Consider the following 16,338-nt stretch of genomic DNA (forward strand, 5'->3'; position numbering starts at 1 on the left):
AAAAGAACCCTTTCAGTTGGAGCTGTGCAGTTGTGTATGAAAAAGACTGCAAGACTGGTTTTTGTTTTTGTTTGCTCAGTGTTGTTTGTTCAGTGAGTGGCCACCAGTGGATGGATATCAGAATCAGAATCAGAATCAGAATACTTTATTGATCCCTGGGGGAAATTATTTTTTGTTACAGTGCTCCATTTTAAACCAACATTAAGACAAGACAGACAATACGCTAACTAAGAATAGTACAATATATACATATATATACATACATACATACATAAGTCACTTATAAATAAATATTTGGAAAAGAAACAAAAAATATCAGCTGAATAGATAAAGCTGCATTAAGTCGTAGCATTTGCACATTTCACAGAACCGTTTTTATATATGTAAACACAAGAATTAATTCACATTAGCTAACTGAATGGCTCAAGGTTTTGCCTTAAAATTTCCTGGTGTTTAAGATCAGGGTAAACTTGGTCTTGTCTGTCGGCACATAAGAGTGGCTGTAAAAAACAAACAAACAAAAAAGCCCAAATGTACAAACTCTAAATCTGTTGGAAACACTGAATTGAATCCAGTCTGAGTTGTATAAAAACTAGCATCAACCAAAACAACACAATTGGCTTACTGACATTGCAGAAGAATTTAGTTGTTTATATCCTTCCATCCCATCTCACTGGACCTGATCTAGGACTCTTGGCAGAGAAGTATACTGCATTACGTGATCCCAAAGCCAAACTATAATTCAATTACTACAGACAAACAGACAAAAAAAAAAATCCTGTAAATTCTATCACTGAACAGAAGGTGTAATAAGAAAGCTTACACGCTGAAGCAACAGGAGGCTACTCCACCCCGAGCTGCAGATATACCCATCGCTACTGGTACAAACTTATCTGCTTTATTTGACTTTGTAAGTGCACGTGCGTACACCCAACCAACACACACATACGCACGCCTCATTAATATCAATGCTGAATGGCATAGCATGGTAGGTTCAAAGCATTCCTCCCTCCCCCCACCAGCAGTGATTCAAGCTTTCTTCGGCCTGCCAAATTCTTTCACTCTTTTTCAACAAGGTCTTAATCTGCCTTGAAATGCTGCAGAGTTCTCTTGCAGTAGTGCCAGTGGCCCTGAGGGAACACAGAGTGGGAAGTCTCCCACTCTCACAGGCTGGGTGCACAAAGCAGGGCCCACCCTCTCTCTCCCTCCCCTCCTTTGAGGGGACAATGGTGCAGGGAAAGAGGAAGAGACCGACGCTGAACCGAGGGCCTAAAATGACCCAACAACACGTGCCAACGTGGTCCCTTTTCAGACCACACAGAACCACATTAAAGAAACGACCTGCTTTGAAAAAGAAGACATGGTGCCATACTGAAGAACTTGCCCTTCTTTTGCACTTTACATTAAATGTTGTTTTTTCTTTCTCCATAGAGCCAAACTGAGAGGCGACGACTGCCTGTGAGCCTACCTCTCCTGCCTCTCTAGTAGGTATCCATCTCGTCACAGAGCTAAATCACATTACCTCGCTGGCAAAGCCATCTGGCAGCTTGTGCAGCTACAGAAAAACAACAACAGCAGCACCACCAAGGCCTCGCACTGTCACAGCCTGCGTGCCCTACTGACTTGGAAAACAGACAGGCCGAGTGTTCTGATAAGAAATCAGATTGAAGAAAAAAATTGCTAAAACACCTTTACAGAGAGCACAACAAACAGGGAAATGCACAGAAAGACATTTTTACTTGGTGCTGACTGCTTGCCTTTACAATTTTAACAATCTGTGCTGCAGATGTGCTAATATTCTATAACTTACAAAAATCAAACATGAGACAATTGGAATAAAGTGATTACTTCTTAGCTTTCCTTATTGCTAAGAAGCCATCTTTTTGGCTTGTATAAATCATACATGGGTCTCCCCCGACATAACAGCAAGCTTCCTGCAATTTAGAAGCACATTATCTTTCCATATCTCTCTTTTAGTTGAATTACAGAGAACCTCCTTAAAACGTTGCTCAAATAATGCATGCTGTAATGGTACAGCCCTTGTCAGGAATGTTAGAAGGCAGTCAACATGTGTGTATTCCATCTGTGTTAACTTTGGCAGTGCTGCTGGCTTCACTGGTTAGAGAATGAGAGGAGACAGCAAAACAAAGCTTTCCAAGTGCTTACTGTACTGCTGCATACATGTCTGTGGGAATGACACTGAGTTACAGTGGCAGCCGAGCAGGTGCTTTAAACTCACCGTGAAGGAGCACACGCTGAAGATAGATTCTTTTCAGTGGATCGATGCAGCATTGTGAAAAGAATATTAGGGGGAGGGGTGGCAGGGTCAGACTTGAACAATAGGAACTACAGTACTGATCTAACCTGTGGGGCGAAAAAGAGATATCCAGCAGCTCTGGGTGTTAATGTAAAGTCACCTCTACTACCTCAGCATGAATCGAGGTGAAAGGGAACAGAATGTGTTGGGGACAAAGTATGCTGCAGTGTCAGGCTTGTGCCCTCGACAGTGATGAGTTCGGTTACCCACAGAGAAGCCGGAGGGAGCTATTACAGCCATCAATCAGGTTGTCGCAGCAGCAGCAACAGCAGCAAGGACACTGAGGGAGCCTCTGTACACTCACAGCTCCTTCAAGACAAAAGCAGACCAAGCTGAGGAAACCCCTCATCCAGATCCTCACCAACTGAACCACTCACTGCAAGTCACACCTCGACTTTCTCTTCTCCATATTCCCTGTCTTGTTGCTCTACTGTCCTGCCAATCAAGGCACAAAAACCACCGCCTGTCACCGTGTAGTCACGACTGACTGCGGCTGGTTACTACAACTACTCTGATAATCTTTGTCGAGTTCCAAGTACACTGCAAAGAATTTCAACCCCAGGGGCATTTCAGATGTTTACTACTCTGAAGTGAATGCTTGGAACTTTCTTTGGTTAATTAAGTTGCATGAATTGTATTTGTTTAGTGTTTTCTGGAATCACATAGAAATTAAAGGCTGACACAGCATCGTGGTCGTGTTACATTCATAACCATAAAACAGTTATTTTGGTCAATTTAATGTGTGAGCCATATGCTGGATTAGATGCGGTGCCTTCCACTTATTGAGCATTTTAAAAAAATTAAAAGGATCTGGAAAATTGCCAAATGTGAATTACACTCGAGCAGTAACACATCACAAAGTTGAATGACTTCATCACCTCTGGCTAGATGTTCCTCATTAGCTGCATCTATCCAGCCTTTCTGTCTGTATTCCACCACAAAGACCAGCTGTGGTACTCTGGCATTCAGACAGAGACAAACTCTCCTCCGTATCCATATGTGACGCTCACAGGCCTATGTGAACTGGAGTCAGAGGACTTTGCCTAGGGCTGTGCGATATGACGAAAATCTTATATCCCGATAACGATATAAATAACAAAAATTTAACATTTTCTGTAAAATCTGTGAATCTCAGGCACCTCGTCTTGAGTGAAGCGTTTCCAGCTGGGCGTCGTGTACCTGGAGTCGAGTGTTTTAACCAATGCATGAAACTATACATTTTTAGACATAAGTTGTAACAGCCGCCGTTTTCTTTGTGAGTATTTATAACACGGCGTGATGCAGGGAAAAGCCTGTTCTAATGTTTGAGTCTAAGGTTTATTTTTTAGCACATGACGGCTCTTTTTTGCTTCTCATCCATAAATACTCCGCATACTCTTTCACGTGATTCAGTTTATTTTGAAAAGTCCCAACAGGATCTTGAGCTTTATTGTGAAAGGTTTATGTGGAAAATAAACAAGCGGACACGCGATGGTTTTACCGTCGTTGTTGCTAATGACAACGCATAAAAACAACCGCCTGCCCGTCCATATTTTGGTTATATTAAATACAAGAGAAAGAGAGAACTTTAAGAAATTAATATAGCCACTACAGTGACCATCAAAACGATGAAAAAAAAAATATTGCCGTAAACAGTTTATTTTGCGACACCACGAATTAAACGATAGATGTTTTTATATCGTCATCAGATATATATTGTTATATCGAACAGCCTTAACTTTGCCTGTTTACTTATTAAAGCTCTTCATCGTGGCTCCCCTGGCTGCTGGTTAAGTCCCTCTGAAACCAGACAGCACACCCCAGAGAGGATGTCAGTAGGCCGCTTCAATGGAGATGTTACAAAAATGGTAGTACTACCAGCAGACCATGAGTACAGAGCGACTGCTAGTGTGGTGACTTGCCTCTGGAGTGAACTGGAAATGTGCTACAACTAATGTGCATGTGCACTAGGGCTGCCACGATTTGTCGACTAGTCACGATTACGTCGACTATCAAAATCGTCGACGACTGATTTAATAGTCGACGCGTCGTTTGAAACTTTGTACGATCACAAAAGACGCAGGAATAAGTGGCAGGATTTAAGAGTGTAATAACGGACTGAAACAGAAGATGGCAGCATTGCATGTACAAGGATGTCAGCTACCGTTAAACCCCGAAGAAGAAGAAGCAGCTGTGTCCCAGAATTCATAGCGCGGCCCAGCGCAGTTTACAACAATGGCGGCAGCTAGTTAGTTTTAATGTTACTCTTATTATTCTTTCTGGGTCACAAAATAAACGTTTAACATATTTTCAGGCGAGAATGTAGCTGTGTAAACTTCAAATATCTGCTCAGTTTATCAGGACACCACATATTTTCAAAAGCGCTCCGACGTTTTCGGAGACGTCTGTTACCCACTAGCTCGTTAGCGAGCCGGGGGTTAGGCTCACTAGCGCCGTGAGAACACCGGACTCCCCGCAAATCGTTTTCAAACCCACCGCCGTCTTTCGCTACTCAGGTTAAATATATATGAGTCACTTAGATAACTTAAAATGTTATTGTTTGGCTTTTTTTTTTAGTATTTTATTTGTTCCTGAGTAAATCAGTTTGTCTGAGATTAAAGTTATAGTTTTTACACAGCTGAATAAACGTCAAGCAGACAGCTGATTATCAGAAGTGTGAGATGCTCCAGAATATACTCCAGTGTCCTGTTATATTTTAGATAGCAAGGAGTTTATTAAACTTCACTGAAACAATCTGCAAATTTCATTAAAATTGAATAAACTATCATCTTGTCTTTATTTTTAGTTAGCACAGACCTTAAACACTTAAAGCTGTAAGCTAATGATAGTTATATAAGAGCAGATGCTGCTGGTGCAATAAGCTGTAGTTTTACGTCTAATGGATGATGATCTGATTAGTCGACTAATCGCAAAAATAATCGGTGACTAGTCGACTATCAAAATAATCGTTTGTGGCAGCCCTAATGTGCACACAAACAAACACACACATTCGTTAGTATACGAGAGACATTTTCCAACAACTGTTAAATCATCTACAACCATAGATGGACAGATATGGAACAATTATAAATGCAAATCTGTCCTCAGAGAAGTTAGTCCTGGTTACAGCCCTAGCAGTGAGTTAAGAGTGAAAGCCAATGAAACAAACACAGGAGGCTGGGCTTTGTCACTTCATATCAAGGGCAGGCATGGAGCAAATCTTTGGAAACAGTCACATTCACTTCAATAAAGAATGACACGGGGGGGGGGGGGGGGGGGGGGGGGGGGGGGGGAGTCCTGAGTATTGTGATTATGAAGTCAATGTTGTGGAAACATTTGACGTCAGATACGCGATCAGAAGAGTCAATAAGTCAAACCAAAATATATAACTTCTAAAAGCATTAGTCATTAGGGGTGGGGGAAAAAATCGATACTGTGTAGTATCGTGATATTTTGTTTGCTAATAATGTAGCGATACAGGGACAGCAGAAATCGATATTTTGTTACAAAAAAAGTTTTTGTGGACTGGAACTCTGACTTCAGAGCATGTTGATCCTTTTTCTGAGCAAGAATCCTGACATTCCTTCACTGTCCAAATGTGTTTAACTTGTTTTTTGGCAGCAATAAACATGACAGTTTACTTATTTTAATTTAAGACATGTTTTATTTTAATTAAGTTTAAAACTTTTTTATTTAATGTAAAATTATATTTTATTTTAATTTACTTTCAAGTTCTTCAGTTGCTGAATGGGCTGCATAGTTTTCATAAATTGCATAGTTCAGAATAGCTATAATTGTACCAGATGGTTGCATTCAGTTAAGTTGGACTAGACTGTAATACAAACCGTTCAGTTTGTCAACAATAAAACTGATTGAAATGAGAGAAAGACTGAGTGTGAGACTTTGATATTAGATAAAATGAATATTGATAAAGTTTACCTTTATGTACAGAATCTGAATATCGCAAAATATTTAAAAAATTGCAATAATATCGTATCGTGGGATGTATGGTGATTCCCACCTCTATTAGTCATACAGGATTTATAGATTAAAAATAATAACATACCTTTTTCTTAAAACATTAAGTCACTGTACATGCTCTCCAAACATACTGGTAAAAAGTAACTGCCAGTACTGCTAAAAAAAAAAAAAAAACCAAAAAACCCAAACACCTCCTTTGTCCTCTGCATGTAGAACATCAAGTATTTAATTGATTTTCAAATGAACAGTAACTCTGTGTCCCCACATCGAAAATACTCTAAAATGTTTCTTCCTCTATTGAAGATTCAAAAAAACCCTGACAAGAAGCCGGGCCTCATCTGAAGGGAAGGAAGAAAAAAAAAAAACATCACAGGAGGAGGATTAGTGCAGAGCAGCCTTCGGTCTTCTTTTGTGTTTCTACTCTATCACTATGGTAAACCTGCACTTAAACTTAAACAAAAGTGTAAAATCAGTGGGGGAAAAGAACGAAAGGCAACTCCAGAGAAAACCTGTCAACAACTAAACATCTTAATCATACGATAAGTGAACCCTGGTTCGACAGAAAGACAGGAGAGTAAACAGTAAAGGGAACAATGACCTTCTGTTTAATGAGCCAGTCTCCTTTCTAGTCTGCCTATTATCCTATTAATGGATCAGGAGGAATTCCTTCAGATGGTATTAAGGGTTCCCCTGGAGAGTGCTAAACCTGGGAAGGAAAGGGCCAGAGTAGAAAAAGAGGCCCTCATTTTTACCACCCTCTGGGCTTCAATGCTTGGCCCTCTCATTCAGGTCAATTGGTCATGCACTTTCTCCCCCTCTCCGCTCTCATGCGTACCCAACAAACACTCTAGTGTACACATCCAAGCGATGAACCAAAACAGCGTGCCTCCTGTTGCCACGAGGACCAGGCCCCGTCAGCGTATCTAGATCTAGCTTGTCAGCTTCAAGCCTGGAGATGCATGCCCTTAAAAGGTTTCCGGCACCTCAACAGCACCAATAACTTTTATAACGAAAGGATTCCTTGTATTGTCTTCCTCTTGAGCTAAACCAAAGATGGGCATGCATGTACAGTATGTGTGCTGCAGAGGCAGGACAGTCTCTGAATGCTAACAAAGAGTGGGGAGGGGGAAAAAAGCAGGAAACTTGGCATCAAATTACACAGTGGGAGTGTGCGTTGCTTAGGTCAGGGAAGGACAGGAAATATGAGGCCTGGGGTTGTGGAAAGAGCCACGTGGTGTGGATGCGCTGTTGACCGCTTACACCAGAGTAAACACGCTAATGATAAAGGCACATGAACAGTCTGAGGAGTCAACGCAATGAAACCATAAAAGGCAAAGTGAAATCTGAAGAAGAAAAAAAAAAAAAAAAAAAAAACTTTCTAGTAGGTGTGGCTTGTTTCTAAGCTGCAGGAAAGGAAGAAAGAAAGAGATCCCTCTCCACTTCAATGCTTTCCAGATGGTGATGTAATTTTAAATCTGAAAATGTGGCCACACAACTGATACATAAACTGAACGAGAGAGGGATCCGACTATGAGAATCTGCAGGGCATCGACCGCAATGCACAGACTGCAGACAAGATACTCTGTCATTACTGCAAGTGGAAACAACACAGAGCCCGATATTCAAACTGCAGATACAACACGCACAGCAGAGAAACGAGGCTTGTTCGTGTGCTGCTGAACCTGTAAGGACTCAATCAATGAAAGCTCTTAATGCTCCACTGGGATCCTCGCTTTTGTTTCACTGCTGCATACTCAAGAATGTTAACCAATCAGATAGGATCAGAGGCATAGGCATTTAGACAAGTGTGTTGGCAAACACACGTGGGTCAAACCAACCGTATCGACAAACCATCATTGTTATGACAATTATGTAGCTGGCTCTTTTTCACTGCAGACATTTGTGCATGTCAGAGCAGGAAAAACACAAGTGGAATGTGGCTGGATATTATTCAGCTGAGTGACCTGCACCAGTGCACTTGTGTTTGCTACAGGTTTTTTGGCAAATAAGAAAAAAAGAAAAAAAAAAACTGTACCATTTAGTTGTTTTAGTGTACACCTCCCTTCAGATGCATACTTTTGCACACGTGTGTAGCCTCCTAAATCTTCCAACACCAAAAACATTAATATATTAGTTACTGTCAACCACATTTTATTAAGAGGCCATCAAATTATGATGACTTCTTACAGCCCAAGGTAACAAAGACTTATCTGACAGGAAGCCTAGATTATGCGGTTCACTATCACAGTTCATATCAAACAGAAAGGGGAAATAAAATTGTTTGACAAAAAAATGTTTAAAAATTACTTAAATGAACCATTAACGTTCAAACAATGGATCTGCTTATCACTATCATTACTACTACTACACTTTGAGACGAGAAAAAGGTATTAATTAATAACATACAGAGAACAGCCACAACAACTGCTTTGACTTTGTGCCACTAAAATAGCTCTTCCCTCCATAACGTACACAAGACGTCTGGGTGTCAGGCACTGAAACATTGGAAGCAAATTTTCTGGATTCTGTGGTTTGCTACGCGTAGAACATCCATGGAACGGGCTTGTTCTCTGGTGGAAGTTGATTTGGATAAGGATTTGGGGAGTTCAGGGGCCGGGTCAACACACTGGTCTCTTCATGTTTGTTGTGCAGATAACGGTCCTGCTGGAGGATACCACTGGTGGATAGAAGTCACATTATCTGAGGCAAGTTGGGTGGTAAAAATCAAACTACCGTCCACATGACTGGCAGGATGCAGGGTTTCCCAGCAAAACAATGAATGTTATCCACACCACCAGTCACTTCAGGTTTTAATATTGGACCTTATCATTCACACTAAAATTCACCTAACAAGCCATCACTGCAGTTTCTGGGTCTGTATACTCAATTTGCATGAGAAGCAATGCATGTGAACGTGCAGACCTGAACACAAACAGGGCCAAACCACAGCAGACACCTTCCTCACCATGACCCGCTGTCCCCCCCCCCCCGTAAAGCCTTTAATCCTCACTGAGGGCACATCCTGCTGGACGCTGCTCCAGGTCATCCTGCGACCCAGGAGCACTGATTGGGCGAGGGGGCAAGTGTAACTCACCATTTCTCCCCCACTGGGGACAAACCTTGCTAAGAATATCTATAGTCACTACACTGCAATGTGTCTTCACCCATCAAACAAGGTTGAAAAGAGGGCACAGTGATTGCCGGAGGATTTGGCACAGGTTGCTAATGCTATGCCATTGTACAGGAAAACCATTCTTTTGTTTTGTGGGGATTAAAGTGGCCAGAATGCCTGGCTGTAATGGCTTTACCGAAGAGCAGGGCATGTGGCACAGTTCAGAAAAAACACACATCTACAATAAATATCTGCAACACATTTGTCCTGTATATTTTATCTAAAGCAGCACCTGCAAGCCACGATAGTTACTCCACATACTGTAGGGGTCTTGTCCAGGCTTGTAGCGCTGAACATTACACACTCACACAATGCATGTTCCGTTTTGTATACAATGACAACCTCTGTTGTCAAGGCTATCAATGTAAAGTCACGACTGCCCTGCTTTATCAACACATGATACAGTAATTATTCTATACATTTTTCTTCCACCATATAATACTGTCACCCATTTTACAGTTAGGCAACAAAATGGTGTTATCCTTTCAACCCCCCCAATAAAATAAATAAATATATATATCTGCATGCCAGCCACACTCCACAGGTTGCCATAAATACAATAAAAGCATCGCAGGGGAAAGGTACCAGTTTCCCTGAATGCCACATGTGGCAGACAGAGACACAAGGTGTCCGCCACCGCACCACGATGGAGCGAAAACAAAGCACAGCGGAGGGCTCCCACTGCTGCAACAGGGCTGCATGCCGCGTTGGTAAAACGTGTCAACACCCTACAACATCTTCCTGTCACATACATAAAACACCCGTTAGGTTTCCTCGGAACAATACAGCGCGGATGTGTTTGTGCGCGCGTGTCCAAACAGCAGCAGCAGCGAAGGCAACAAACCTGTGACACGCCGCGTGCAGCAAGCTTTAGCTTACTGAAGAGTCAACGAGAATAAAACACAGGACAAGGCTAACCTGCTGGTGTTGCTCCAAATATCCGCACCACCGGCACTTTCTTCACATCGCTCTCCCTGAATTCAGAATAGCAGACGTCCAGGTCTTTAATGGGACTTGTCAGGTAGTAGTCTGCGGTGACGATTCGTACAGCAAACATGACTGCCGCGTCCGTCAAATAAGCCAAAAAACTTTAGCTGCTAGGAGTCCACAAGATGCAGGGACCACGGTTGCCAGTCGATACCAGCCGAAGACTGCTGCTGTCACGGCGGTAACACAACGGCAGAGCGGAGGTAAAGCCCAGTTGTGTCCCATGGAAGAAGGGAAAAAAAGAAGAACGGGAAAAAACGCGAACAAAGATTCCCGTTGGCTACAACGCTTCCCGAGGTGCCGTCGCCGTTAATGTCCAGCTGCAGCCACGGGGAGCTAAACTCGACGGTGGCGGGTTGTTAACAGGCGCTCCGCAGCTGTCAGCTTCATGTTTTTAGTAGTGATTGCGGCTGTCCCGTGATTTTAGCTATCTCTGTGGTGTTGTAAGCCAGGAGGACATTCCTTCCAGTATGTAACGTTATCTCTCGAAATCACCCCTCAGAACTAGTCCCAGCCAGTCCGCTTTTCTCAGGTAGACCCTCAGTCTTCCTCTTGCTCCCTCTTCTTCCATATCAGGCTAGCCCGCGTTAGCTAACCTTTCACAAAGCTACTCAAAATCCAAAGAGTTGTACTTCCGTGTGCACACTTCAGAATAAAATGATTTTTGACTAGTCCAGCGCAGTGATACAAGACACTGGAGTGAGAACGACCATTTTATTTTGAAAGGCTCAGCCATGGCATACGTTGTTTATGGGCTACGTAACTGGGAGGCATATATACTTGGTTTTTTGGACCATCTCTCCGGCTAAGCGCATTAGGCCACAAAGCTGCATCTGTTTGGAAATTCCCATCATTCAAATAAGATTATTCCGCCAGCAGGAGACAGAATGTGCTATCCCTCAGCTTCTTAGTGTGTAATGGTTGCAGAAACCTTCAGGTTAGAACGTTTTATGTGGCGAGTTGTCCTAAAAATACCCTAAATACCCGAAATAAGCATGTCACAAATCAAATGCACGAAGTCACCGGTTCTATCCTGTTACATCCCGATTGGCATTTTTTTTAAATAATATAAATATGAAAATAGACGCAATTTTTGCTAATACAGATCCAAGATTCAATATTTGTTTTTACAATATAAGTGACAGGAATTAATTTTTTTTGAGCTCGCATTGTTAGGTGAAACCTTTCACCTAACACTGCAGAGTACTTAGCACCACAAACAAACATTGGCAAGAGCATTGTTATTATAGGTGTTATATCATTACACTGTGTAGGTATGTGTGAATTAGGGGAAAGGGTAATATCCTATTTATCTTATTGTGAGGAAGGAAAATTATCCTAATAAGACGAGGATGATGATTACATGTCCTGTCTGTGAAGCATTTTTGAGACTTTACATGGTACATTGACCTGTACAAGTCCAATTGACTTGACTTGACTTTAAGTTATAAGGGGTAGGAGGAAGTATATTTCTGAGTCACATGAGAACAATGAGCATATGAAGTTATAGCTTATGAAATGTCTCTTCTTTTCTTTTATTCCAAACAGCAAAGAAGAAGAAGAAGACGTCTTGCTTAAAGCTGATTCATTTCATGTCAAAATATTTGTTTATACAGTAGTATTTTAAAACTATGAATGTAGCTTATGGCTGTGAAATAAGAAACCAATGTTGGTGTTCACATGTTCTTTATAATGGTCTGGAAATAGCGCATTGATCAAATACCTTCAATTCTTGGGAAATGTTTCAGAATTACAGCAGATCTCAGGATCAGCGGATGCTTCTCTGCTTTATTGCCTATTAGGCTTGTCCTTGTTCCTTATGGTATCAACAGCATCCTGTTGTTGCAACACCTCGAAACAAGTTGTTTTTTTGGTTTTTTTTTTTTACTTTTAATGCACTTTCTATGATTTAGTGTGACCAGCACTCACGGGTGCTTTTTATGGATGCCTATAACAAATCTCCAAGCTCTTCATCATTCTGCTCAGATTCCTCGAACAGCCAGTACATGGCAGGCAGCAGTGCTGGATGTGCTGAGCTCACTGCTTTCTCCTCTCCAGTGACAGAGCCATAACCCTCTACAAACAGCTGGTTCGGTCCAGTTCATGCTGGGGACACGGCAGTCAACGACTCCCCGATGATAAAAATGTTTCATTAGCATTTTCATCAGCACACGCTCCAGCAGACAAAGGGAGCCTCTGTCTGCTGGAGTGTGCGCTGACCTTGAGTAAGAGCCTGGCCCTCTTAATGAACCAATCGGCAGTCGTATGCTTGCATTTTCCAGCAGCATGCCCGAGGTCTGAGAGCACTTATCAAACAAATCCAAAAATATTATGGATGCCATATTTAATGTAGTGTTTGGTGGGAGCTTTTAGCTAAAGTGCTTTACAGTGCTAAGTGCATACATTTTTAGTATGGATGAGCCCAGTGGGAGCAGAGCCTAAAACTTCCTGCTTCATAGGCAATCTGTTCTTAAGGATTTGTTCTCCTCAGTGAAGGAGAGGAGGGAAACGAGTGACATCCTTGAGCTGTTTCATATGTCTGCCATCAAGGACCTTGAGCTCTTACGTATTCTTCTGTCAAATCGACGTGTAACAGTTATAACTTTGAACGTGCTTTAATGGAAGTGGGTTTGTACATAGATCATAAATTTGGTTCTTTTGCCTTGTATCTCCAAAACTTGATGTTAAACAATTCTCACTATCACAGACTTTATTTCTTCCATTACTGTCAGTTCTTTTGCACCAATCTCTACCCTTTCAACATCAGTCTAAGGTAGAGCCATCTCAAGTAGAACACAGGAAGACCTTTATTTCTCAACTGGTTTTAGATGTGTTAGTGTGAGACAAGTTGGTTCAGGTCCTTCTGATATCAGCCTGCTTTGCGTCTCCTGTTTGGCGATGTCACCTTCTTACATGCGCATGTCCCACCTGTTCTCATGTAAGTGAATAATCAGTGGAATTTACCATCTCCGATTTGTTCAAATCTAGCAACATTTGTGGATATGTTCAGATTTGGTGTGTGTTCAAAATGTGTTGCACATTTCTCTGTTAGGCGATGAGTCTGAAGAATCATGTCAGGTTTTATTTGTTTCTGATGTTTTCTCTGTGCCTTCTGTGTTTATTAGGGTTATTCTTTATGTGCCAGGGTTCTCTGTTTGGTTATGTCCATGTTTTGCTTTGAAGATTAGTTCTAATGTGTCTCCTTGTAGTTTTACTTCCTGCTTACCTTGCATGCCCACTTTTGTCTTTGTCTGCCCCGCTATCATTAGTTCCACTTGTGTTTGATGGGCTTCACCTCTGTCTAATGCTATATAGTCCTGCCTTTCCCTTTGTCAGTGCATCTGTTTGTGCGCCATGTGTTCTTGTAGCATTTGTCATGCATTTAGTCTGGGATTGCTGTTTTCCTTTAGGCTATGTGTGTCTGGATTTTAATCAGCCTCTTTGTCCTGCATTTGGACTGTGTGTTTCAGTGCTTCCTGGAACTGAGATAACAATATTGAGTATGTGTGGAGGTTACTGAGATTACTGTGAAACATTCACTGGTTGCATGAGCTCATTCTTTAATGTAATGTTTTAGGGGGAAAAAAATCAATAGATAGATGTGTGTGTGTATATATATATATATATATATATATATATATATATATATATATATATATATATATATATGAGAGAGAGAGATGGATATATATTGGAAGGGTAGCTTAATGGTCAAAGTTTTGTTGATGAAATTGTTTTTATTTTTAATTGTTGCACAGGTCATGTTCTTGCCATTTCACCTAACGTGGGCAAATACACATTAGTGTTTTGCCCACATTATCCTGGGAAGGGTTTGGATCTTGGGTTTTACAGCATTCCCAATAATGGTAACACTTGAGGAAAAGCATTTTTCATGAACAGTCTCTTCTAAGAATTCTGTAAAATTTGCAAAAAGCAGGCAATGCAGGCAAAAGACTGACAGACCTCTCATTGAACATATTAATGTCATTTTGATTCCCCATAGTGCTTTTCTGTAAGATTCTCATGTATTAGATGTAACTTCATGCCGTTTAGGAAGAATACGTGCGTTTGGCTGCTTTGGATCCACCAGATAAGACTGAGTGGAGTGGTGTGCAGGTCCTGAAACAATAACAAACAGTGGATTTATTGGTTCTGGCTGCAGCTCTGTTTACACGCAGGCACCTCATGCAGGAGCTGATAAAAGCTTGGACATCAGCAGAGTTCCCCACAGAGACGCACACATATGTGAGCAACTTTTTTTTTTTCCTTTTCTGTCAGGTTTGGTAAACAGGCTGTGCACACTGACAGAGTAAAATGAAGTTCAGAGTGAAAATCTGGCAGTTAAAGGTGCCCCACACAATGCTGGCTTATCAGGGAGTCAGTGGTGGAACATATGGACCGGATGTTTTTACCAGACTTCCTGGGCCCCTGTCTACATGTTTTATCACACTGATGCTTTATGACCGACATTTTTTTTCTTTTTTGTAATCTGTTCAAAGTGAAAGGTGACCCCAGTTTAAAAATAAATAAATATACATTTTTACATGTATTTTTTAAATAAAAAAATAATAAAACAATGTATAATTGGAGAAGACATTGGCGCTTTCACCATGAACAGATGACTGATGCTGGGTGTTATTGTTTGGTACATGCTGCCATCTTCTGGTTCTTCCAGTTAGCCTTTGCATTACACCAAAGTACTTGGACCGTCTACATAACCATCCAGGGTCACCGTAGACTTTGCGGTACTGCAGACTCGACCTCTGCGAGCATGTGGCTATCTGGAAATGTGCTGTTTACTTTAAATAAGCGCAAATAAATAAGAACAACAGATTCAAATTGTCCTGTGTTCATAATCTCATTTTCTATTTCAGAATTGCAACATTTTAAATAATACTTTTCAAAAACCTGCATTATATATTTATAGCAAATTTGTGTTGAATTGAGAAGACAATTATCCTGTAATTAACATTGTTTCAGTGCATCTGCGAGCATCTCCGCTTTACCTCTCCAACTTTGTCTCCAACCTACTCAACCTGATCCGTCCCTCTCATATACTCATTTCTAATCCCATTGATTCTTGTCACTCCCAATGAAAATCTTAGTATAGTCAACTCAGTACCACCTCCATCCCCTGTCTTTATGTTAGTGCAAACACGTCCAAACCATACATTTTAACAGGTCTCATTATTATCATGTAAACATTTTTCAGTCTCGCTGCTATCCCTCTGTCACCGATCCCACCCTGACACCCCTTGCTTTGGCTCTCAAACTTAAATGTATCCACCTTCACTACCTCCTGTCACGATGAGTTGTGTGGCTGTTAGTGGCTGGACCCACGTGCAGGACTCGGAGACAAAACATTAACTTAAACGGCAGCTTTATTTGCTGGTGAGACAAACTTGGCGATACATAAACAACAACTTAAACTAACTAGACTGGAGACGCAAATGACTCTAACCTGAAGGCAGACAACGACGAACACGCACACAACAAACATGGAGGATGCAACAACTGGCAGGGAAAAACACAGAGCTAAAATACATACTGAGGTGATTAGGGAATGTGAAACAGGAGGGAGACACAGCTGGGAGAAATTGGGGCTAACAAGACAGGAGGAGCAAAGCTGGACATACTGACATAAGACACAATCTTTCAAAATAAAACAGGAAACAATACACAAGGACGCAGACTAAGAAACACAGACTTAACACAGGCAGACCTAAACATAAACCAGAATAAGCCGGAACATAGAACATCATCATCAAATATATCAAGAAAATAACCAAAAATACAAAATCAAACTAAAACATGAAAACTCAAAATACTGGGTCAAAACGCCCAGAACTGTGACACCTCCGCTCCGTGTAGCTTCACTGTTACACTTCTCTCCCTCTCAGCT

General features: G+C 41.4%; 1 protein-coding gene across 1 annotated transcript in view; it reads right to left on the reverse strand.

The window, feature by feature from the left end:
* rev3l (REV3 like, DNA directed polymerase zeta catalytic subunit) overlaps positions 1–11,035 on the reverse strand; it is a 94,174-nt gene extending 83,139 nt beyond the window's left edge. Inside the window, exon 1 of the mRNA XM_080881763.1 lies at positions 10,368–11,035. Coding sequence (XP_080737889.1) covers positions 10,368–10,506 — 139 coding nt within the window. The 5' untranslated portion in view covers positions 10,507–11,035. The remainder of the gene's footprint in view (positions 1–10,367) is intronic.
* Between the last annotated feature and the right edge of the window lie 5,303 nt (positions 11,036–16,338).

The sequence above is a fragment of the Rhamphochromis sp. 'chilingali' genome (assembly GCF_963969265.1).
Source record: "Rhamphochromis sp. 'chilingali' genome assembly, chromosome: 5".
Classification (NCBI taxonomy): Eukaryota; Metazoa; Chordata; class Actinopteri; order Cichliformes; family Cichlidae; genus Rhamphochromis; species Rhamphochromis sp. 'chilingali'.